The sequence below is a fragment of the Procambarus clarkii genome, chromosome 69, assembly GCF_040958095.1.
Source record: "Procambarus clarkii isolate CNS0578487 chromosome 69, FALCON_Pclarkii_2.0, whole genome shotgun sequence".
Taxonomy (NCBI): domain Eukaryota; kingdom Metazoa; phylum Arthropoda; class Malacostraca; order Decapoda; family Cambaridae; genus Procambarus; species Procambarus clarkii.
The window spans coordinates 21479113-21503646 of NC_091218.1; the positions used below are offsets into that span (position 1 = coordinate 21479113).

Here is a 24534-nt window from a genome sequence, read left to right on the forward strand (position 1 = left end):
CCCAACAATGGGAAGTCATATATAGTGAATCATTAGGTGTCAGGCCTGGCGGGGAGTAGACGAACTCCCAGAACCCCATTAAGCAGTTATCAAAATATAACAACAATTTTAAATTAGGCGAATATTTATGATTCTTATGCTGTATATTTTCAGGCCCATTTCCATTTTACTTCAATGATTAAGATCAGGTTTAAACCAGTATCATCTCCACATATTGCTCCAAGAGAAGGGCAGAGCTTTGTTGTGGAAGGGAAAGGAAGGCTAAGTGGTCTCTTCACTCTCTGGCCAAAGACTGGAGGGCAGTTGAGTTTGGCCTTTGAAGTCCCTCAGCTTGCCATAGGGCAGAAGCCTAATGAAATGTGCCCAAAATATGTTACAGTTTTTGTGAATGAATTATGCAACCCATCTTCCAGCCTAAGCAATAAGTCATATACTGACTTAATTTTTACTAAGTGCAGTTTTTTACTTATTCACAAGACACCCAACTGACAGAATGAATCTTCAATTCAGTACAATAACAAACATTATTTCTGAAACATGAATTAATATTATTATATATTGTGGGTTTATGTATAGGCTAGGTTAGGTGAGGTGTTTTAGGTTATGTTAATTTAGGGAGTATTTACAGGCTGAAAGTGAATGAAGCGTGTTTCATATCATAGCCTTGAACATGGCTAAGTGAGTCCAAACATAAGTCCAAACACTGACTTATGTAGAGTTTTTGTCTTCAGTATTTGACTTGTATGTTGTGAACCTCAAAGCCCTTTGTTTTGATGATGGGCTGGAATTATAGTGTGTAGTTATGATCCAAGAGAACTGTATCTCCTAAATTAGGACTGCTGGGTAAAAGGAGACATGGGTTTGAAGACAATTATCACTAATAGCAGCAACAAAAATAGGGAGGAGGGGTTGTGTTGGATTATATGATTTAAAGAAAGTGATAAAACAGAATAAAAGACCTATAAAAACAGTGTGCTTCAATTAGTATTTAGACAATTGACAAGAAGGTGCAAGACTATAAACGGAACAACACAGTTAGGACAAAGGAGAGCAGGACGTTGTTCCATTAAGTCAGTCAGTCCATGAGTCAGGCAGATGTGACTGATACGCAACTTCACCAGAGCCATCTCCCAATGCCTATTACAGTGGCAGGAGGAAGGACAAGGGAAAAAAGGTCATACTTAATAGCACGCAGTTTTTACCTGTAATGCCAGCCCAATGATTCTGCCAATGGTTGGTTGTATGACATGAATGATCGGGTAGAAATCGGAATAGGAAACTCCTTTCTGGGAAGTGTTGCAAATACGAATGGCCTTCTTAGCAGTGGCGTTAGCAAGTTCATTCAAGGGGGATCCCAATATGGCTGGGAACCCAGCAAAATTTAAGTCTTATACCTGCCAAAAATAAGAAAATATTAGGGAAATTCAAAAGTCAAATAAATATCTTACCAAGTTTTAATATACAAGATATGACTATAGCAACTTCGATTATGCCTCATCAAGAGAAATGTTAAACACAACTAATTCTTACCTAATCAGAAGACCTCAACTTGATACACATCCTAAACGTAACATGACAAAATGAGATACACAGTACTGAATTTCCTGTACTGCTTAACACTTCTAGAAAATAAACACAATTTAACATCATTAACATTGTACTTTACACAATATCTTTATCTTGGGCAGCAAGTTGCAAATAAGAGCACCAGATCCTTGTATAAATGTGTCACGTACACCAGAGATCAAAACTACCAAATTTAAATGTACAGAAAATTTTCAGACTTTGCACACTCACAAACACCACCTGACCAGTTATACCAAATACCCTGAGAGCCCATTTGAACATGGACCACTAGTGGAGAAACTTGTGCATTGCTGCCGAAGTAAAGATCACAGTGCCTCCAGGTCTGGCGGAAGAGGAATATTCTTCTGGTTGGCAAATTTTTTCAGAGCTTCATAATTCTGATATAGTCTGTCAATTTCTGTCCTCATATTTAGGTTATCAAGTACTAATTTGTCAATATCGACTTGTTCTGTTGTCCGTTCCGACTCAAGCTCATCCTTTTGTTCTATTCTCTTTATGCGGCAACTGCAAGAAAATGTAGTGTCCAGTTAGCAATTACAGTACAGTACAGTATTTTAACAAATAAAATTCCTATCAGAATTTGAGAATATATATATAGTCTTGGCCCCGTAAAAGAAAATTTAATTTTAAAAAATTACGTAATTTTATACAATATATGCAATCTGCTGTAGTTATATTTTGATCATGGCCACTGAGGGGAGAGAACATGGGCTGGTAAATCTCATAATACAAGCACTAGTGTAATAGGTAGAGAAAATGTAATGATCACAGTCTGCTGTAATGAGTACTAGATGATGATAATATGATTACAGGCTGCTGTAACAAGCACAGGGTACTATGGGGGCGTGGCAGGTAATGGCATGGCAGTGACACTATGGTGTGGTGGTGTGGGGTTATCCCGCACTGTTCAGCAATTTCCTCCTTCAGTGAGATAAACATTTCCATGGCATCTGTACATTTTTCTGCTGTATATTTCACCATCTCATTTGTGAGTTATAGTACGAGTTATTTTGTATTTTTAACTGTACTGTATTTCCAAATATTGGAGCTATGAATTATGGTATGTATAAGTGGTCTAATTAGACTAAAACATGTCACCTGATCTCAGAATTTCAGAAAATAACTTCCTTAACCATTCTATTTGCACTTTCAAGATGAAACTCTTGAAATACATGAGCACAGTTTGGACAGAGCCTATCAGGATGATCAACCAAAATACTCGGAGACCAGCCTGAGATCACCTCAGTAATAAGCATTATATATCTACGCATTTTCTCATCACTGTCCAAATTACCTACCTAAAAAGTATCAAAGTAATTATAGCTTTTTTTACAGCTATATGCATCAGTTAATTGCAAACATATCCATATTCCTTATTTATGATACATAAGTAAGAAATGGATTTATGTTAAAGTTCATATATTATGTGATAATAAAGCATAATAATATAATCCAAAAATTTAACCATTTTATATTAATCTATACTCTAACACAATCATTTTGGAACATTTTGACTCTAAATTCATAATTATAACCCAAAAAATAACAAGGGGAAACTGAGTATAAAAGTTTTACATGCCATTGAGCAGGATCCAGAGAGGGGCCAGACTGTGAAAGTATTAGTGGTAATGAAATTTGTTGACATTCAGTGTTACAGATTTGAAATACAGTACTGATGTCCTTCAGATGCTTTTTCTTTTAACTGGAAATAATTTTTAATATGCAAAGTTTTGTTTTCAAGTCTATACTGTACTTATCTAACCCTTTAACACACTTCTGGCGATCTACCAGAAAATGCTCAACAGAGGAAAGTAGGGAGCACAAGCTGTGGCATCCTTAACTACATGTTTATATGTGCAGATTGTAAATCTATTGAAGTTGTACAGTTTATGATCCATTATATGATCAAATAGAATCAGGTACCTAAGAGGCGTATTTTGCCCCTTCTACAGAATGATCAGCTAAACTTACTACTGGGAAAACTGCCATTAAATGTAAAGAAAGGAGGCCACAAGAAACTAAAGTCCCTCTAGAAATGTTTTGGAAATGCCAAACACCCTGCTAAATAAGTAATACCTTTGATTTGCCCCATCTGCTGCTCCACCCTAGATCCAGGGATGAGTATATCCTACCCTCCACCCCAGACACAGTAGAGACTTGGGAGAAAAAGGAAAAGGCAGAATGGGAAATATAAGCTACTGCCACCAGGCTCAGAAAAAGGGTAATATTTACAATGAATGTTCTACTTCTGAGTATACCACTCATTACTACCCTGAGATTCATCCCTAAGGTGCTTCGTAAGAGGAACCTGCCGACGCACAATAAAAGCCTCTTCAATAGGCAAGATGGGACTTTCACAGAAGGCAATCTAAACCAAAAAAAAATGGATTGGGCAGATGCACTGGCCTCAGACAAGGAAGATATGACAAAGCCAAACCCACACAAGAGGCAGCTGGCCAAGAAGGAAGAGAGCCCACAACACAAAATCCTACATGGCTTGCAGAGAAACATTAAGTTACAGCCGGTCGGCCAAGCGGACAGCACACTGGACTTGTGATCCTGTGGTCCCGGGTTCGATCCCGGGCGCCGGCGAGAAACAATGGGCAGAGTTTCTTTTACCCTATGCCCCTGTTACCTAGCAGTAAAAATAGGTACCTGAGTGTTAGCTGTCACGGGCTGCTTCCTGGGGGTGGAGGCCTGGTCGAGGACCGGGCCGCGGGGACACTAAAGCCCCAAAATCATCTCAAGATAACCTCAAGATAACCAAGCCACCAAACCAAGTGTAAGACAGTCCCAGGAAGTTAAGAAGGCCGGTCAAAGAGGTCAGAAGGCCAAGCCAAGAGAAAAGACAGAGGTGTGTCTGTCAAATGTACCACCCATTCAAATAGAAAGCAACAGGACTCACCCAGGAGAGGAATGGACTCTCTCAGAGAAGATATTTCTGATGGAGAACATTCATCAGCGACAACACTAGCAGAACCTCAAAGACACAATGTGAATGGCGTACATGCTTGTGAAATGTAAAGAGTATATAATCCCTGTCCACGACCGAAAGATCAGGTAAAATCAAACACTTAGCAATAGGAGCAACCAGTCTCCATGGGAATGAGAGAGGAATTATCAAAAGAAGGCACCCAGCTGGGTGAGAATGAGGAGGCATTCACAGATCAGGTGGTAGGCAGAGTGAGGTGGGCTCATCACCTGGGGCCAGATTCACGAAGCAGTTACGCAAGCACTTACGAACCTGTACATCTTTTCTCAATCTTTGGCGGCTTTGTTTATAATTATTAAAGAGTTAATGAGCTCCGAACCACCAGGAGGCTGTTTATAACAATAACAACAGTTCATTGGGAAGTTTTCATGCTTGTAAACTGTTTAATAAATGTAACCAAAGCCGTCAAAGATTGAGGAAAGATGTACAGGTTCGTAAGTGCTTGCGTAACTGCTTCGTGAATCTGGCCCCTGGACCAGGAAGTGAGCTTGTCACCTATTCATGAATGGAATAAGTCATGGTGATCCCATGATTCGTAGTTATCAGTTTTGTTTTGGCAATTTGGCTCTTTTCAACATTTTTCAGACGGAGTTTGAGTGTCTCGTATCCTTCATTCATGGAGCAGAGATCATATATAGATCCTTGTCCATGGTAGGAAAAGAATGTCCCCTTGGTACCTGGCATAAACCAGCCTGACCAGTAACAGTCAGTGCTTAAGCTAAGAAGAGCTACTGAGGTGCCTAGAAAAGTATTGATTCATAAAAAACTCAAGTTTATTATCTAACCTGGCAGCATATCCCCGGTTCTTTAAAGTTCTTCGTCTCTGTTTCATTTTAATAATGTCTTCTCGGCAGAGACCGCGCAGCTTCAACTGGCGGTTGAGGTCTCGAACACTGATGCTGACTAGCTCATCGTCACTAATGTCGCACGGTGGTGGTGAGAGCGGGGGCTCCTGGTCAAAGGGTGTACTAGTAGTTCTGCTTTTATCTCATTCATTTACACTATCAGACATTGTAAAAATATTTAAATTATAATATACTGGATGAACTCTTAGTGATCAAATTATAAGAACAAAATATGTGGTGAATAATGATCAATGATGAGGATAGAAAAAAAAAGAGATGATATACCAGACAAATTAAAAAATACAATGAAATAGCAATATGACATTGTGTCTGGTGTGTAGATAATAATGATGGATGAGCTAGGAAAACACCAGTCTTAAAATAGCAAGTGTGTGTGTGTGCAAGTAACTGTATAGTATACACATAATCTATTCTCTTACATAGCTGGCACTGCATAAGTGTTATTCACTTGAATAAACATTCTATGTACTTACAATATTTCCAGCTCACAAAGAGCTGCACTTTCATTAGATAACTGCCACTGGTACATATTTACTAATATAATGTACAGTAATATGAAATGCACAAAATTATCTTAAATTACCTGAACAAGTATGAAGATACTTGGACAGCATAACCCATATTATCATGATTAGCAATAAGAACCCACAGAATTAAGAGTATATAATTGAGAAAACAATCCCCTCCAGTTGTTAAGGCAAAGGGTGACAAACTTTGTTTAGTATCCATGCAGGCAAGATCATTAATGAATTCAAATACTTCATGTGCTTTCTGTTACTACCCTGGAGAGGACAAGATTGGTGTCTGCATTATACACTACACTATACAAAAGCATAGAGTCAAGCACGATGCAACAGTACCATTCTTAACGCCTATGTAACACCTCTCATATTTCAGGCCAAAAGGCACAGTTCAGGCTCAATTTCAAATTGCACTATGAAATTTTAATTAAAAAATCAAGCATGTTTATTAATTATAATGTAATAAGATAAATATCCATTATTGTTATTAAAATACAAAAATCATTTTTGAATGCATGAGAACACGCCTTATGGGAATTATACTTCGGGGAAAACCACGTGAATTATTTTCCTTTAATATTACAATTTGTATTTATATTAATATTAACATTTTCTCACAACAGAAATTTACCAACTGAGGCAACTCCAAAATTAATAAGAAATCTTGTTATACAATTTGCCATATTAGTAAAAGGTAAATTTAAAAGTAAAGATAGATGTATTATAAAATCATGCATGGATATGTTTCATAAAATAGCCATATTCATGTGACAAATGTTACAAAATGATACATTTCCTTTGTTAAATAAATGCAATCCTCCCTGTATGCTACCTGTGCCTACACAATTGATTATTCATACATGTATTAGTAAAGGAGTTACATTGAATGCTAAATTTAACAAACAAATAATGAAGGTGAATATGTAAGATATTTTACAGTATAGTGAATGAAGAGTATTGATTGTATAGTGTATATTTTCCCCTCTAATCCTTGAAGACGTGTAATATGTGTTTGTGTGTTCTAACGCAAGCAAGCACCTACTCATGTAAATCATCTCCATAGCAAGCATGACCTGGCTTACTTAACTGTCCCTCTATGCTCTCTTACCTCTTTCTGTTCCTATCTCCTTGTATATCTAATTTGGTCCCCTCTGTTTTGTTTCTCTTTTGCTTTATTTACTTTCACATTTACTCTCCTTTCCTTCTCTGCTTACTTTGTTTAGTTTTTATTTAATCTTGTAGGGAGCTGCCTTTAGCTCAGTTATCAATCTTTACTTTTCCAGTTATACCTCACCTTCACTCACCTTACCATGCATCTTGGGGTTACCAGGATGCTGGCTCAGTGATTTTCACATAGCGCCTAATATACACACTATACTGCCTAATATATAAACTCTAAATCCTAATATAAAACTATAAATCCTAATATAAACATAATAAATCCTAACATACACTGTTAAATGCATTATCCATAGGATGAACCAAGTAAAGACTGCAGATAATCAAGAAGGTACTGTATTGTATTTATGCTCTAATTTTATTTTGAGGTTAATGCAATATTTAGGGTTATTAATGCAACTCAAGTGATCATTAAATTCTGTTAAAATGACTGGAAAATGGATTGAAAAGCATCAAGCAATGAAATGCAATTGCATCAAACCTTTAAAAAGATGCAGACACAGTGGGAAATTAAGATGCTCTACATCTATGTTGAATCCCAAAATAAAAGGTCGAGCTTATGTTATAATTTGATAACATTTCGTATGAAGAAATGGCTTACTAGAGTACTATAATCACAGTACATAGATACAGTCCATAATGAAGTTCATGTCCTTCTGGAAATGCTTTTGAACAGCCATACAGTATTTAGAAAGTCCTATATCTGGAAAGCCAATTGCTCCTAGGAACATGTCACATGAATATGGCCATCATGTATGCAAGAGACGCACTGAAGTTCATCAACAAATTGTTAAAGCTTGCAATAAGGACTTGACACCTTCTGTGATGTTGCTCAGTTTATACGGTACTGTAAATGCTCTTTGTGAAAACATGGGCGATTCCCTGAACATTCACAAAAGGAGCATACTTAACACAAGCACGTTATATGCAGAGCATATTGGCAGATCACCTGCTCAACATGATTGATTAACTTAAGTTCATCTCCTGATTATGTGTCTTAAAACACAAATGCATGGTTCCTACCCAAGAGTCTTCTTTGTCAGGGCCGTGCAGGGATGAACCAGCGAGAAGGGCGTTCTGTGAAGCCACACATCACAGTGTGGGGAACATCATCAATAATAAAAAAAGGAAGAGGAAGAATGCTTCATCAGACTAAGGGAAAAATAATGTTTTATAATACTTCTCGGTTAAGTAATGAGCTTTAAAAGTCAACCTCACCAGTGTTGAAGAAAAAGGTCACACACTTACAGTATCATCTATCTTTGTAACACAATTTTTGACTATCAAGCAAGCTGGCAGATGAAAGATATTCCTCATACATCAATACCCAGTCTTTTAACATATTTGAAAAACACATGTTCTACCTGTATCTCTGATATGTTGATCCCCGCCCTTCCCTCACATGCAGATGACCATAACAAAAGCCTCCAGGGAGCCCTATCTATACACAATCATCTAGTCTCTCAAATACACCTCATGTTATTTACCCATCACAGCAAGTTTCATCTTCCTAACAAGTCCAGCATCAGTAAATTATCTCGAAATATCCAAGCCACTATGCAGTACTGAATTACTCTGTACAGTACCTACTCTCTTACCCCACATCTCTTAAGTCTCGTGCCATCTCAGTCCGTGAGTACCATCACTTGTACACTTCCCTCATAAGCCTATCATCTGTCATTCTTTACAGTCATCCAAAGCATTGTAGAAGTATTGCTATTGACCCAATTATACTCCAGGTCTCACATTTTTCACTGTCTGTGCTATTGTACCACTTCAATATACATGAATAAACCAAAGACATATGCTACCAGCACATGCAAATTTAGTCATTTTCCCAACCAGTGTGACATAACAGTGGTGTTTAAAAGACAGCAGCAGTACAGGCTCAGAAATAGCTACTTATGTCAGCATCTCTACATCAAGCAATTCAATGATAATGTGCTATCAATTTTATTACTGCAATATTATTTTCATGAATTTTTTAAACAAAATTTGAATTGCACAAAGGTGTGAAGGAGGCCTATAAGAGCCTTTCACTACATGATGATATATATGACATGAAGACAAAAAGCAGCCACTTCACTGACCATCACTGATGCTCTGGATAGTTGGTTTGTTGATACGTTAAACTGCTACTTGTTTTGTTTAAACAGATCACTCCTGGATCTGCAATACAAGAGAATCTTTAGATGTTAACACAAGCAAAACTCTCTCTCTCTCTCTACATATATATATATATAGTGACCAGAATGTTCACCAGCAACTTTAACACAGTTAATGAACCAGAGTAATTGTATCTTCAAATTAATATCGGTTATAAGAACAACAAATGGTGTACCTTTGTATAATAAGGTACTCTTTTTATTATTTATTATGGGGACACAATACGTGTTAGTGTGCAAAATATTATAAGACTTTTTATACTTTAATCATAAAAGCAAAATTAACACACCACTGTTATAGTGCTAATCTCATTGCAGTATTTGACTAATTGGAAAAGCTATTTTTACCCGAGCAGCCTAGCAGAGGATGCACCGAGAATGAGGCAAGCAAGGTGTGCCGAGAAAGGGAAGTTTGAAGCCTGCTGTGTAATTCTCTCTCCCTGTGTGAATTTGTGAATGACACAAAGGTTCTGAGATAAGAGTTGCACAGTAATATACAATTAATAACATCTTGGAACTGACTGAAACTTTTGTCAGAGAAAACTTGAACACTGAAGATAATGTACCAATATTGCCAATAACGAAGCTCTAGTGTAAACGACAATGCTCTACTGTACCTAGTAACACACCATACAAAAAATACTGCGGATGGTTCTAAAAATGGCCACGACCCAAACTGTTTATAATAAGCACTATATGATAAACATACACAACTTTAAAGTCCATCCAAAGAACAATGCAATTTCTAAAAATACCACCTGAAAACAAACATGAAAAAATTATTGAGGTGTTGATCCAACTGAGTGAAAGTAATGAGGATAAACGGAACAGCCAAGAAAACTATCTGTCATACGATGCATCACAAGCCAAAACTGCATTGTACCTACCTGTCATTTAGGTAGATTGAGGTTTAACTTTTGATTGGTTTAAGAGTGTAAAGCAGTTAAACTTTATGCAATTTGGAGCACATTTTTTACTGTATGAATCCTTGCTGTACCTGTATAGTAGGCCTACAGTACTTTAAATGTAGATTTGAACAGAAGATAATCAATGGGCATAGGTACCTAGCTGTTTCCTACCTCAGCATGCATCCAAATTTGATTATATTGCAACCAAAACACATTGTTGCACATGAATCTACCATGCCAGCACATTCAGGAACCCCAAATTTTCACCCAGCACATTCAAGACCTCACAGTGTTCATTCAGCAAATTCAGGAGCCCATAGTATGCTCAGAATATAACCCCCCCCCTTCCCCCAACCATTCACCCAGCATGCTAGGGACCACATAGTTATCATACCTGTGCTATAAAATGTAACCTGCGTGGAATCCCAACCTAGCACCCAGTGCAAACCTATAGATAATCCAGAGATTAGTGTCAAGACTGGTCCCTGAACCAAGATGGCTGAGCTATGATTAAAAGCAGAGCGCTAGACCTCATTACACATGAAAAAATGAGCAAGCAGGGGTGACATGTTTACAATGTACACTATTGCATTCTTAGAGGCACTTACAAAGTGGACGTAAACAAAATGTTGAGCATGCATAGGGTAGGTTGCGAAGGCATGGTTGGAAATTAAAATCTCGGATGAACCAGAGAAATTTAGTGGGTAAATAGATTAGGACAGAAGAGTTCATTGGGTTATTTACATTAGTAGTTTAAAGAGTATGTTTGATAAAAGCAAAAGGGCTGCATTATTGCAATGCATAGTGACCAGCAGCTGAGAAAAAGAACACATGAGCAAATATTCCCTGCAAACACATACAGGCACATACAGTGTTCACCGAGCAATTTCAGTCTCACATAGTAATCACTTGGCATGCTTAAATTTCCGCCTTTTCATTCAATATACTCAAGACCCTATTGTTCACTCACTCTGCTCTGGACCCCAGTGTCCCCTAGCATGTTTATGACCTATGTTTATCCAGTGTGCTTTGGGCACGTATTCACCCAGCACAAACACTCTTCTTAACATTTCCCCCTCCTCATCCCTTGCCTTACCACCACCTACTTCTCCCTCTATCAACTATTACACCCCCCTCCTATGTTAATGTTTCCTTCTTCCGTTAGTACCACCTCCCCTCTCTCTCTCTCTCTGTCTCCTTCCCTCCTACAACTCGTCTCACCCTCCTCCCATGCCCTTTACCTGTCCCACTTCCACTACCTATCTTTACCCAACCTCCATCCTCTTCCTTGCCTGTTTCAAGTACTTACCCTTCCACTTAGAGTGTTGTTCTCCTCCTCCATCCTATTCCCTTCCTCTTCCTCTCCTTTTCAGACTACGTCAGACCCCTGTTACCATGTTGCCTTCATCCTTCTTTCCCTTCTGTTCAATCAGCCCCTCTCCTACCAACACCCAGCACTGTTTCGCCTTACAACTAAATTTAGTCTTTGATCAGTAAGACTGATCCTAACATAATAACAATAGTGGAAGAAAGATATCGTAGACAATCATAAACACGTTCCCCAGAGGCTACCAGATCATAAGGAAAAAAATTAAACAGGGAATTGTGGCATTACATTCCAAGTAAAAAGGAGTTGGAAACAAAAGCAAAAACATTCAAACCTATGGTCATTGACAGTCTGTACTACCAATGTACATGTACATGTACAGAACAGGAGGACTTGGATGAATAGGTTTGTGTATGACTGGTAGAGCAGGAGTAAAAGTAACTTTATCTCCAATTTCAGCTAAGAACTCGAATATGTTATAAAATCTCAGATGAGGCATCTAAAGTGATTGCCTGATCAAGCTTACTGGATAAACATCTATACAGGTGTAGTGTTAGAAAATAAGGGACTGTGAAATGCCTTATCTCTTTACCTCAGTTAGTATAACTGAGGTAAAGAAATATAATTTATCTCAATTACATTCCTAAGTGTGAGGTATGTGCATAATTCCACCTATTATTTATGTAACATTAATATCTACTGTATATGCATGACCACTGTTGAATTCCTGAGGACCTGATTATGTCTTCTGTATGTTTCATTAATTACTGCAGTGTTATTTAAGGGCAATACTGAGGAGTGTCATATGATGTTGTTCAGGTCTAGGAGACATTCTCGTGGAAATCTTCCAAGATCTGTATGAACTCCCAAGCATCATTCAGATGGACCACTGTCCTTCTGTTTGGTTGGCTAGCTTTTACTGTGACACTTCAATAAAGTAAAGAGAAGCCCTTATATGTTGCCATTGTATGCTACACTTAAGATATTCTTAATAAACAGTTATTACTGATAGCTCAGACTATTCATGAAACATTCTTTTTCTTAATATTTCGGTTCTTTATGTCCAGTAAAGTCTTCACTACATCATTTAAATAAAATTCATATATAATACCCAACCTCATTACTGAAATCCCTCCATCAGGTTGATCTCATTTGGCACATCCAATTATTCACAATTAAAAGATTAGTACATCTCACCTTACGTTCTACTGTCCAAGTACTGAAACAGTTACCCACAGATGCTAAAGGTGTGATCTGGTAGTTATGCACATTGCTAAGACAAAAATATTATTTAATCTCTATATAACGACAGAGATGTTCCGGTCATGGAATAGACATGGCTGGCACATCCGGTTGCTATGCTAATTGGTGTAACATTCTACACACAGGGGGTCGAGAAAAATGTAATATTGTACAAGGTATTCAAGGTGACAGTAACAACAGCCCATTGACTGTAAGCCAAGCTATTAGATATAGAAAACTTCGCACTTCATCTTTCTTCATGGAGAAAGATGAAGTGGGAATCAAGAGATCACCACAGAGACAAGACATGCAAAGAGGTTAAAGGGAAGTTATCTCCTAGAAAGGACCTTATATTCTCCAAAATGAGGTGGATATCAAAAGAGTGTAAAAACTCTCAATGAGCAACAACCATTATGATCTCTAACTACAGAACAGAGGGAAACCAAAGAAAAGACAGGAAAGAGAACAGGAGGTTGGCATATTTCAAGAAAGAAAAGATGCAGATCATTGAATTTTGTACAAATTAAAGTGTGCAGAGAATTTAGAGAAAAATGTGCAAGGTATGAAACTCTCACCATCAAGTGTAGCAAAACTGAAGCATTTTCACATTGAGAAACAAGGAACAGAAACATAAACAGCCGGAAACTCGGCAAGAAAGTATGGAAGTAGTACAGTATAGGAAATGCAAGACTAAAGTGAACCACAATGAATACAGCAAGGAATGATTATGTCCAAACAAGAAGACAAGTAGTACTTTGAAAATAACATAACTGGACTGTACTTCCAAAGTAAAAGCACAGCTTAAATGTGTGCATAGTCATATTAGAAGAAAAATTACAATAAATAACCATGTGACCAAACTCAACATGATCAGTCAAGGTCAAACAGAACATAACATGGAAATATGATGAGAACTCAACAAAGACTCCAGAGTGTTTGCAACAAAGCATGCTAAGCTTCCAGAGTATAGAAGGCAAATCAGCTCAAAAAGAGCTGCTATGCATTGTTCATGACAGAAGAGGAATGACTAATAAACAATTTCTCAATCACCATATCAATGAGGTCATTAATTGTATCTACATTCTTGGCATCACTTCTTAATAGGAAGAGCCAGATCAAAGGGCTTATCACTAACGGAAGAAACACTCTTAGTCTATTCCTTATCCTTACACCAGAAGAGGGGGGGCATCACAAGCCCCATTCAACGGCCCTGTGGGTCATCAAAACAGAGAAAAGGGATGTACAAAGGAGGAAATACAGTAAAAGAGTAAGCAGTTTGCAGCACGCGATGACACAAAGGGTAGAGCCAAATAAATTCTACCCATGGGTGCTGCAGGATAAATACTACACAGGGATTATGACAACCACTTGCAAAGACACTGGAGGGGGGAGTGGGAACAATCTACCAGGTAGTATGAGGGGTACAGGGGGGGCAGTCTAAGTGGTAGGTGGAAACGAAGAGGGGGGAAATCTACCAGGTAGTATGAGGGGTACAGGGGGGCAGTCTAAGTGGTAGGTGGAAAGGAAGAGGGGGGAAATCTACCAGGTACTTTGAAGGGGAATAGGGCAATCTACCATGTAGTTGGAGGGGGAAGTGGCAATCTATTGGGTAGTTGAAGGGGGTCGTAAAATTGCAGGGTTCTCATTTCATTTTCAAGCCATGGCCTAGGCCACAAATAATTTACATATTAAGCTGCTGAATATAGCAGAATTCAAGCAGGATGCAACGGTACAATACTATTTTTTCAGTGGATGAACCTTTTCCACCTGTATTTACATTCTCCCACCCCCAAATACAATACAGCATTTGGATCAAACATTAGGATAGTAAGTAGGGAATGTATTACAATAAAGATATATTTAATATAAAAATCTACATTACACACAAGGAAATATACAAAATATTAACAATCATATATACAGTACATGTACTTTAAAATTGAGTTATTAAAATACTGTATAGTAAGTAATTACAGTACACTAATATCTCACAGTCATGCAATTCATTCTTAAAAAAAATCTTAGATTTTGTAGCCAAGAAACACAAAATGACACCTGCAGGAGAAAATACTGTAGTTCTAAATGAAGAAACCTGCAAAATAAAATAGGCCTAAATGAAGATTTATAATACTGTATTACTTAGAGGCTTAGACTTAGAGGCACTATAAAATATAGTAGTTCCAGTAGGATCTATAGTAGTATCCAGGTTCCTGTAGTACAGTCGAGTTCATTCTCAATGTACAGTCGAGAATTCCGGGTTTGAATCCCGGGCGGGACAGAAATGGTTGGACTCATTTCCTTTCACCTAAAGCCTCTGCTCACCTAGCAGTAAGTCGGCACTCAGGAGTTAGTCAGCATGTTGTGGGGTTGCATCCTGGGCAAGGGGGGTGGGAAGAGGATGGGCGAGGATCTCGATATAAGCCTAATGTGTATGAATACACACTGGCTTCCTGTCCCATGACACAATGAATTACTGTATTATAATGATGTGCAAATATTTTAATGTCTCAATTAACTGCAATCAGCATGAGAGTAACAGCCACCTTAAGCATTCAAGAGACCTGCTCAAACACTTGGATCTATCAACTGTACTCACCTAGTTGTGTTTGCGGGGGTTGAGCTCTGGCTCTTTGGTCCCGCCTTGGACTGTGTGGAGCAGCACCTGCATGTACACTAAGGATAGTTATTCATATACTCAGAGATCCCAAGGATAACCTTACCAGCTTTCTCTCCTGTACAGTAAATCATTTATACACAATGATGTATTTTTATTAATTTTTACTATTACAATATAGGCAATAGTCAGAAATAAAATAAATAGAATATTAATGTAGTTATGCCATGTGCCAAGTTCATCCAATAAATTCAGGCACCTTGGTGTATTGAACACTTGGTTGTTCAATTATGGAACAAATTGTCGAGTGACCTCGACAATATATATACCTCAAATAACGAATTTAATCCTTTCCAGCGCTGTGCTCGTCATGTGAAATGCTCGTCTTTCAAAACGAATTTCCCCATTTAACATATTGAAAATAAAAATAATGCATTCCACTGCTGAAAAACATCAATATGATATTCGATTTTTTAAATACTGTAACAGAGCATCCTACCTGACATACACTGAACAAACCGTTATGACATTTGTCCGTTTTTTTCAAATTTGTTCAATTTTTTTTTCATTTTTTTATAGCAAAAGGTTCATTCTGTGTTTGTCAGGTAGGCTGCTCCATGTTTCTTAAAAAAAAAAAAAAAATGGAACCAATTTGAAAAACGGACAAATGTCAAAAAGGTTCGTTCAGTGTTTGTCGGGTAGGATACTCCAATATGACAATCTGTCTTTACTTCAAATGTGTTCAATTTGTTTTGTATTTTTCATTTATTTATTAATTTAATAATGGAGCAGCCTACCTGACAAACACTGAACGAACCTTAATGACATTTGTTTTTTTTTTCTTTTTTTTTTGTTTCTTTATATTTTTTTAAGAAACGTGGAGCAGCCTACCTGACAAACACCGAACAAACCTTTTTGACATTTGTTCTTTTTTCAAATTTTTTTATTTTTTTATTTTACAAGAAACATCAATGCTTTGCAACATCACAGCAGTCCCCCCTTTACATCCCAGCATCATTAGCATCTTTAAACAAAACAAAAAATTTATTTGCATCGTCGGAAGCGTCCGAGAATGTGCGAGAAGGAGCGGGAACGCACCATGTGGTTTTCTCGTTATTCAAACGAGCGTTCGCCCATTGAGACAAATTGTCGGCGATCAACGCGCTCATTATTCAAAATGCTCGTAAATTGAGGCGCTCATCACTCGAGGTTCCACTGTATGTATATATATATATATATATATATGTATATATATATATATGAATGAGTTTATGTTGATATCAACAGGAGCTGCCTTATATGGGTTACTATGACTTTTGCTGTAGCCTTTATTCATATGTTCTTATGTTCTGTTGCCAAGTCTTTTTGACCCACCATGAGTTATGTAACTTACGTTCTATTGTAATGCTCTCTATTAATGTTATGCTGTGCTCTAATAATAATTAGTAATTTAATCAATGTTGCTGCTGCTTTGCTTTGATTCTGTGTTGAGAAATCTCAGAGATCTAAGACTAACTAATGATACATTTTCTTTGTGATTACCCTATTTTATGAATTATCAAATACTGGGTTTGAACCATGCAGAGCATGCTGGTGTGTGAGAGACCTGCAGTGGTGTGGGGGGGGGACACCTGCAGTGGTGGGTAAGACATCTGCAGTGGTGGGTAAGTCATCTGCAGTGCAGTTAGGGACACTTGCAGTGGTGTTGGACACCTGAAATAGTGTCTGAGGCACGTGCAGTAGTGTCTGAGGCACGAGTAGTGTTTGAGGCATGTACAGTAGTGTCTGAGGCATGTGCAGTAGTATGGACACGTGCAGTAGTGTCTGAGGCACCTGCAGTAGTATCTGAGGCATCTGCAGTAGTGTCTGAGGCACCTGCAATAGTGTGGGCCCCTGCAGTAGTGTCTGAGGGACCTGCAGTAGTGTCTGAGGCACCTGCAGTAGTGTGGGCACGTGCAGTAGTGTCCGAGACAACTGCAGTAGTGTCCGAGACACCCGCAGTAGTGAGGGCACATGCAGTAGTGTCTGAGGCACCTACAGTAGTATCTGAGGCACCCGCAGTAGTGTCTGAGGCACCTGCAATAGTATCTGAGACACCTGCTGTAGTGTCTGAGGCACCTACAGTAGTATCTGAGGCACCCGCAGTAATGTCTGAGGCACCCGCAGTAGTGTCTGAGGCACCTGCAATAGTATCTGAGACACCTGCTGTAGTGTCTGAGGTACCTACAGTAGTATCTGAGACACCTGCTGTAGTGTCTGAGGCACCTACAGTAGTATCTGAGGCACCCGCAGTAGTGTCTGAGGCACCCGCAGTAGTGTCTGAGGCACCTGCAATAGTATCTGAGACACCTGCTGTAGTGTCTGAGGTACCTACAGTAGTATCTGAGGCACCCGCAGTAGTGTCTGAGGCACCCGCAATAGTGTCTGAGGCACCTGCAATAGTATCTGAGACACCTGCTGTAGTGTCTGAGGTACCTACAGTAGTATCTGAGGCACCCGCAGTAGTGTCTGAGGCACCCGCAGTAGTGTCTGAGGCACCTGCAATAGTATCTGAGACACCTGCTGTAGTGTCTGAGGTACCTACAGTAGTATCTGAGGCACCCGCAGTAGTGTCTGAGGCACCCGCAGTAGTGTCTGAGGCACCTGCAATAGTATCTGAGACACCTGCTGTAGTGTCTGAGGTACCTACAGTAGTATCTGAGGCACCCGCAGTAGTATCTGAGGCACCCGCAGTAGTGTCTGAGGCACCTGCAATAGTATCTGAGGCAACTGCATTGGTGTGGACACCTGCAGTTGTGCAGGAACACCTGCAGTGGTGTTTGGGACACATACAGTGGTGTGTAGGAACACTATGGATGGTTTTCACCATAAAATGAAATAAATTTATCAAAGAACCCTTACCTAACCTACCCTAGACAAGAAATTAGCCTTACCTTAATAATGTTGGGTAGGAGGAGACTATTTCAAAGAATTGATGGAATTTTTTGGTTTTGTTTTTGATTAATGGAATACACTTTCTTGAGCGAGTTTTCCATTAAATATCCAACAAAAATAAACCACATTGCTTCCACCATAGCGTGGAATGTTGTCTGTTGAGTTTTCACATGTTGTGTATGAGCCACGACTAAAACAAAAGATAATCACAACAAGATAAAAACAATCCAATTTCTAGCATCAAAGATTGTCATCCAAATACAGTACAGTAAATTCCATCATTTCCGGGCACTGCAAATCTGCAACTCTTAATTACAGTAATTAGATGTAATTTTTCAACAAGTTTAGCATTAAGTTCTGTACATACTCTACAGGATGGATGGATGGATATGGATGTGTGTGTAAATGTGTGTATATATATGTGTGTGTTTATATACAGTATATGTATGTATATTATATATATATATATATATATATATATATATATATATATATATATATATATATATATATATATATATATATATATATATATATATATATACATATATATATATATATATATATATATATATATATATATATATATATATATATACATATATATATATATATATATATACATATATATATATATATATATATATATATATATATATATATATATATATATATATATATATATATATATATATATATATATATATATATATACACATACATATGTACAGGTATATATATAATGTATATATACCTGTACTGGATGTGCAGAATATGAATTAGAAAGCAATTGTGTACAAACAAAAATAGATTCTTGAGTGTAATGAAATGCCACTTTCCATATTATATCTTAGTAGCTCCCAGGAGCATAAGGCACCAACTCCTCAGGGCCGTACTCTCACCCTCTGATGTAATTAAAAGGTGAGGGGTAAGGCTTTCTCAAGGCACTTTCCCTGGTAACTCTGGCTTCCGGTTGCCATGTTGGTGAACATCACTAGAGAACACCGAGATTACTAGAAATGAAGTGAGGAGACACCTGCCAGTCACACATGGCAGGTGCCACAGTCATACCTGTGTGACCAGACAGAATCTTGCAAGAAACTATATGATAACCAGAACAACTTGAAAGAATAATCCCTATAGTGACAACCCGACTTTAACTTAAGTAAGTACTATACAAAGTGATCAAGATGTGTGCTGGGAATAGGCAGGAATAAGATACCTAGAGGTAGAGAAAACTCTCTTCAAACCTAACAGAAAAAGACCTGGAGATAGATCTCACACTAAAATTGTGCCCACCTAAAATGAATCTCATCAAGTGCATATATGCTAGGTTGGGCAACATAAGAACTCATTTTAGAGATCTGAATAAGAAATCATTCAGGACCTTATATAACACATACTGTACTGCACATAAAAGAAAATGTCTGTTTCCTCAAAGCAGATGGCCAGATGTGATGCTTGGGGCTAATCTAATCAAACTTTGCAGGATGACTGGTGGTTGTTCAAGAATGGTCATAGGTGGGTTCGGGGTTGACCCACATGCACCTCCCCCCTGCCTCCCCATCCCTCAATGTGCATAAAATAACAAATTATAGCAATTTCCAATTTTTCTAAATACCTGAGCCAGAATCAATCCTCAGTAATATTCATCCAGTATATTATTTTATAATGATGATTAAGGGCTGGACGGTAAGAACGACAGTCTCGCTTCTTGCAGATCCATGTCCAATTCCCGACCATTCAAGTGGTTGGGCAACCATTCCTTCCCTTTGTCCAATCCTAAATCCTTATCCTCATCTCTCTTCCAAGTGCTATATACAGTAGTTGTAATGGCTTAGTACTTTTTTTTGTAATTACCTTACCTTAAATGATGATTAAATATTAGTGTGTTGATGAAAACAGTGATGTAGGGAGAATGATGAAGTAAGGGAATGTGGTAAAGGATATGGAATGTGGTGAAGGAGAGGGAAGTAGGTGAAGGAGAGGGAAGTAGGTGAAGGAGAGGGAAGTAGGTAAAGGAGAGGGAAAGTAGTGAAGGAGAGGGAAAGTAGTGAAGGAAGATGGTGAAACAAAGTGGAGATGGAGGGTGAATGAGGAGGAAAGGTGATGAAAGAATGAGAGGTTAGTAAAGGAGAGGTGTGGTAGTAGAGGAAAATGGTGAAGGAGAGGAAAGGTGGTGAAAAAGAGGGAAGGTAGTGATGATGATGATGGGTGTAGATAGGGTAAATGGTAGCAAAGATGGCTACAGTGATGAAGACATTAAATAGTAAAAATGGTGATGAAGATGGTCATGTGGAGTGTAGTGCATTGAAGTTTGTATGTAGCTAAACTGGTTATAGTGCTGATAGTTTTCTTTAATCAAGATTAGTGATGATAGTTCTATAGTTAAGATGACTACAGTGATGAAAATAGTGTGTAGTAGAGATGTTGCTTCTGTCATAGTTAACAAATGGAATGCATTAGAAGGTAATATGGTGGAGGAAGACTCCATACACCAGTATAAGAGCCCAATAGGCTCAGGAACCCATACATTACCACTTTAGGTAATTACTTTGGTAATTACCAGTTAACATATAGTTAAGAGACAGGATCAAAGAGCCAAAGCTCAACCCCAGCAAGCACAACTTGGCTAGTTCTACTAGGTGAGAACATTTGTTAGACCATCCTGGATTATGCTGTGCCAGCATGGAATTTTCATTGTCAAACATGAAACAATGATTGAGAAAGTCCAAGGTATGCTACCAGACCAGTCCCAGAGCTCATATGAAAGGAATTAAATCTCAAAGTCACTAGAAGAAAGTAATTATCAAAAGACGGCACCAGGCTAAGAAGACTATTTAGCACTCAAGTTGCTGGAAGATAGAAGTGTGTGTGGAGAGACATGACAGTAACATACAAGATTCTTATGGGGAATATGCAGGGAAGACACATACCTAATATTTAGGAACTAGGAACTGAAATGGTGGAGACTGACTCCATATACAGCTTAAAATGTTGATGTGATAGATCTCGATATTCTCTTAATCCTGTACACTGGGCAATATGTCCTCTGGTGCAGTGATAAACACAGTCGTTTCACAATAAAAAATCCTGAGATTCAGTTCCCATGATAGAATAGAGACAATTGGGAACATTTTCTTTCGGCTGATGTAAATAGGTACCCCCAGGAGTTAGAGCTGTTGTGAGATGCATTTTGGGAATGGAAAGTATTTAACCTAGTGGGACCTCAATAAGCTTAACAGGCTTTCTGTCCCCTGATAATGGGAAACCAAACCAAATTGAAGGTTCAGAGGAGCAACCAAAGAACTGAAACACATTCCCTGAGTATGCATACATCACAATATCAAAACTATACCAGTTGCACACATAATCCAGCCACTAACACCAGCTGCACACACACACACACTCCAGCCACCAACACCAGCTGCACACACACACACACTCCAGCCACCAACACCAGCTGCACGCACACACACACACTCCAGCCACTAACACCAGCTGCACACACACACACTCCAGCCACCAACACCAGCTGCACACACACACTCCAGCCACCAACACCAGCTGCACACACACACTCCAGCCACCAACACCAGCTGCACACACACACTCCAGCCACCAACACCAGCTGCACACACACACTCCAGCCACCAACACCAGCTGCACACATACACACTCCAGTCACCAACGCCAGCTGCACACACACAGTCCAGCCACCAACACCAGCTACACACACACTCCAGCCATTAACACCAGCTGCATATACACACATTCCAGCCACCAACACCAGCTGCACACACACACTCCAGCCATTAACACCAGCTGCACACACACACACTCCAGCCACCAACACCAGCTGCACACACACACTCCAGCCATTAACACCAGCTGCACACACACACACACTCACTCCAGCCACCAACACCAGCTGCACATACATTCCAGCCAACATCAGCTGCATATACACACATTCCAGCCACCAACACCAGCTGCATGAGTACAGCTAGCACATCACACCAGCTACTCTATGCACCCCATCTCATACCACCATGACAGACTTACCTTGACAGTTCTCCTCTCCATTACTAGGAGCAGTGATAGACGTGTAAGAGAGGGAGGGGGAGAGCAGCCTCAGAGGTCTGTGTGTGTGTGTGAGGGAGCAGCAACGAGTGAGGGAGACGTGTAAGAGAGAGTGAGGACTGCTGAGTCACGGGGCCGCCGCCTCTCGCCCTGTTTGTTTACATTGTCATCCCCGCCACGTCTGCCAACCCTCCCGACACTCGCATTCCTTATCGCGAACCTTCACTGGTATTATCGCTCATTTTAGTTTGCTAGGCTTTGCGCGTCACGTAAATATCTAAACCGATGAAAAAATAAATGTTTCGTAGCTATTGATTTGCAAAAAACGTGTAAAATATTTATTTGGGAAAAATTAACGTCAGTGTTGAAAACCCTACTGACTCGTTTGATCTACTACACTTACATAATTTTTTTACTTTCATAATACAATACTAACATTAATGATAATGTATTTCGGTAATGCTTATGACAAAATACAAATCCTCTCCAATTAACTTTTAATATGTATTCGTAAATCTAGCTAGATAGCTAATTAATGGTTAATAAATGACGATACATAATATCATATATTACGTACAGTATATATATACAGTATATTATTAATTGACTTATGGCTACAAGCTTTTCAAGTAAGGAGAGCCTATTTATCTAGGTACATAGACACGAGACGTGTATCTAGGGCAGAGAGTGAGTGTGCACTCAGCCATAACATATACGGTACTCAGGCAAGAAATATTTCTCCAAGGAGGATTGGGGGGGGGGGGGTAAGGGAATGCAGGTCCATATTACTGGTTGATCTTAGAAACTTTCAGAGAATATAATTATAATACTGTGTTACTTCAACTAATCATAACCAAACATTTTACGTTTAGGAATTAGGGTTAATAATTTTAAAGGCAAATATCTGCATGCTCTGGCAGCAAACCTATGTATAAGCTATTATATACATGTATATGTCTTGCCTTAACAACATTTTGTATTTTAGATTTTTGGTTTCATTTACAGAGCATACATCAAAGAATGTGCAAGAAGGCTGTAAACTTTGGCATCCTTGCATGGGGCGGCGCAGCACGCTCACACAACATGCCATTACATTTACAAGGTGCAGCAGGGGCGTGCAGCTGCTTAATAAATTATTAAGTGACCAACACCACCATTACTCACTGTAACCCTTCCAAGCTGGCACGGGAGTAGGGCCTTGATACTTTATATGGACAATGGTTGGGACTGTTTGAATGGTAACCTCTTTCTATATGCAAAAAATTTAAACTATATAGACTAGGTTTTCTATTTATAAAATGACCATTTTTTCTATTTATAATCATTCCCAATGGAAGGAGGAGCATGTAGATACAGCAACTGAGTAATAAAAATGGATGCTGGCATATAGGAGTAAGGATATGGGGAAGTGTAGAGGATACTTGTTAGTATCTATTACTCGCCAGAAGAAACATAAAAGATGAAAATAAATGAGATGGCAATTAAGAATGGATGCTGGCATATAGCTTCCTGAACAGTAGTAGTAATAAAATACAGTATTAGCGATTTCCAATATTAATAAATACCTTTCATTTATAATATATATAATTATTCCTGTGTAATAAGGAGTGTAAATACTATCATGACCAAGTACACCAGTATTGTGTGACTACCCTTCCATTCACCTGGGCTGTATGGGTCTCGAACCTTGGACCCCATGTGTGTGAGACCAAAGCTCTATCAACTGGGCTATGAATAGTCTTATAACTTGATAGAGCTTTGGACGGGTTCGAGACCAATACAACCCAGGTGAATGGAACGTTTATTTCCACGGAAATGTGGATGACAATTTATAGTCTACTATGCTACCCCAAGAAATGAGACAATCTGCTAATCCTACTAATGGCAGGGCTGGAGCAACATACACTAATTAGAAATAATGCTTTCCAAAACGAAAATAGTGAAATACCAAGGGACTGAAAACCCTGTTTCCTCAGTGCAAGTTGACCTCGCTGACATTGTTATGTATTGAGATATCTAAAGCAGTGATCTGCGCTAACTCAAGAGCCTTAGAAAATGTCAGACAGAAAACAGAGGGACAATAATTGAAATCAAGAGAACTGTGGAAATGCTATCC

At 38.7% G+C, this 24534-nt stretch overlaps 1 protein-coding gene across 13 annotated transcripts; it reads right to left on the reverse strand.

Annotated features, from left to right (window-relative positions):
* Nucleotides 1-1436: 1436 nt before the first annotated feature.
* maf-S (MAF bZIP transcription factor K) lies at nucleotides 1437-22620 on the reverse strand. 13 transcript variants are annotated; one of them, XM_045764979.2, is made up of 6 exons: nucleotides 22401-22619; nucleotides 18335-18525; nucleotides 9236-9314; nucleotides 8169-8222; nucleotides 5365-5531; nucleotides 1437-2091 (listed from the first exon to the last, which is right to left on the reverse strand). In XM_045764979.2, the coding sequence occupies exons 3-6, from the start codon at nucleotides 9236-9238 to the stop codon at nucleotides 1893-1895; spliced, it is 423 nt and encodes a 140-aa protein (XP_045620935.1). In that variant the 5' UTR covers nucleotides 9239-9314; nucleotides 18335-18525; nucleotides 22401-22619; the 3' UTR covers nucleotides 1437-1892. The 13 variants fall into 13 exon arrangements, with proteins under 13 accessions (XP_045620935.1, XP_069167306.1, XP_045620934.1 ...); XM_069311205.1 differs by having other exon boundaries at nucleotides 5365-5528; nucleotides 22401-22615; XM_045764978.2 differs by lacking the exon at nucleotides 18335-18525.
* Nucleotides 22621-24534: the final 1914 nt, after the last annotated feature.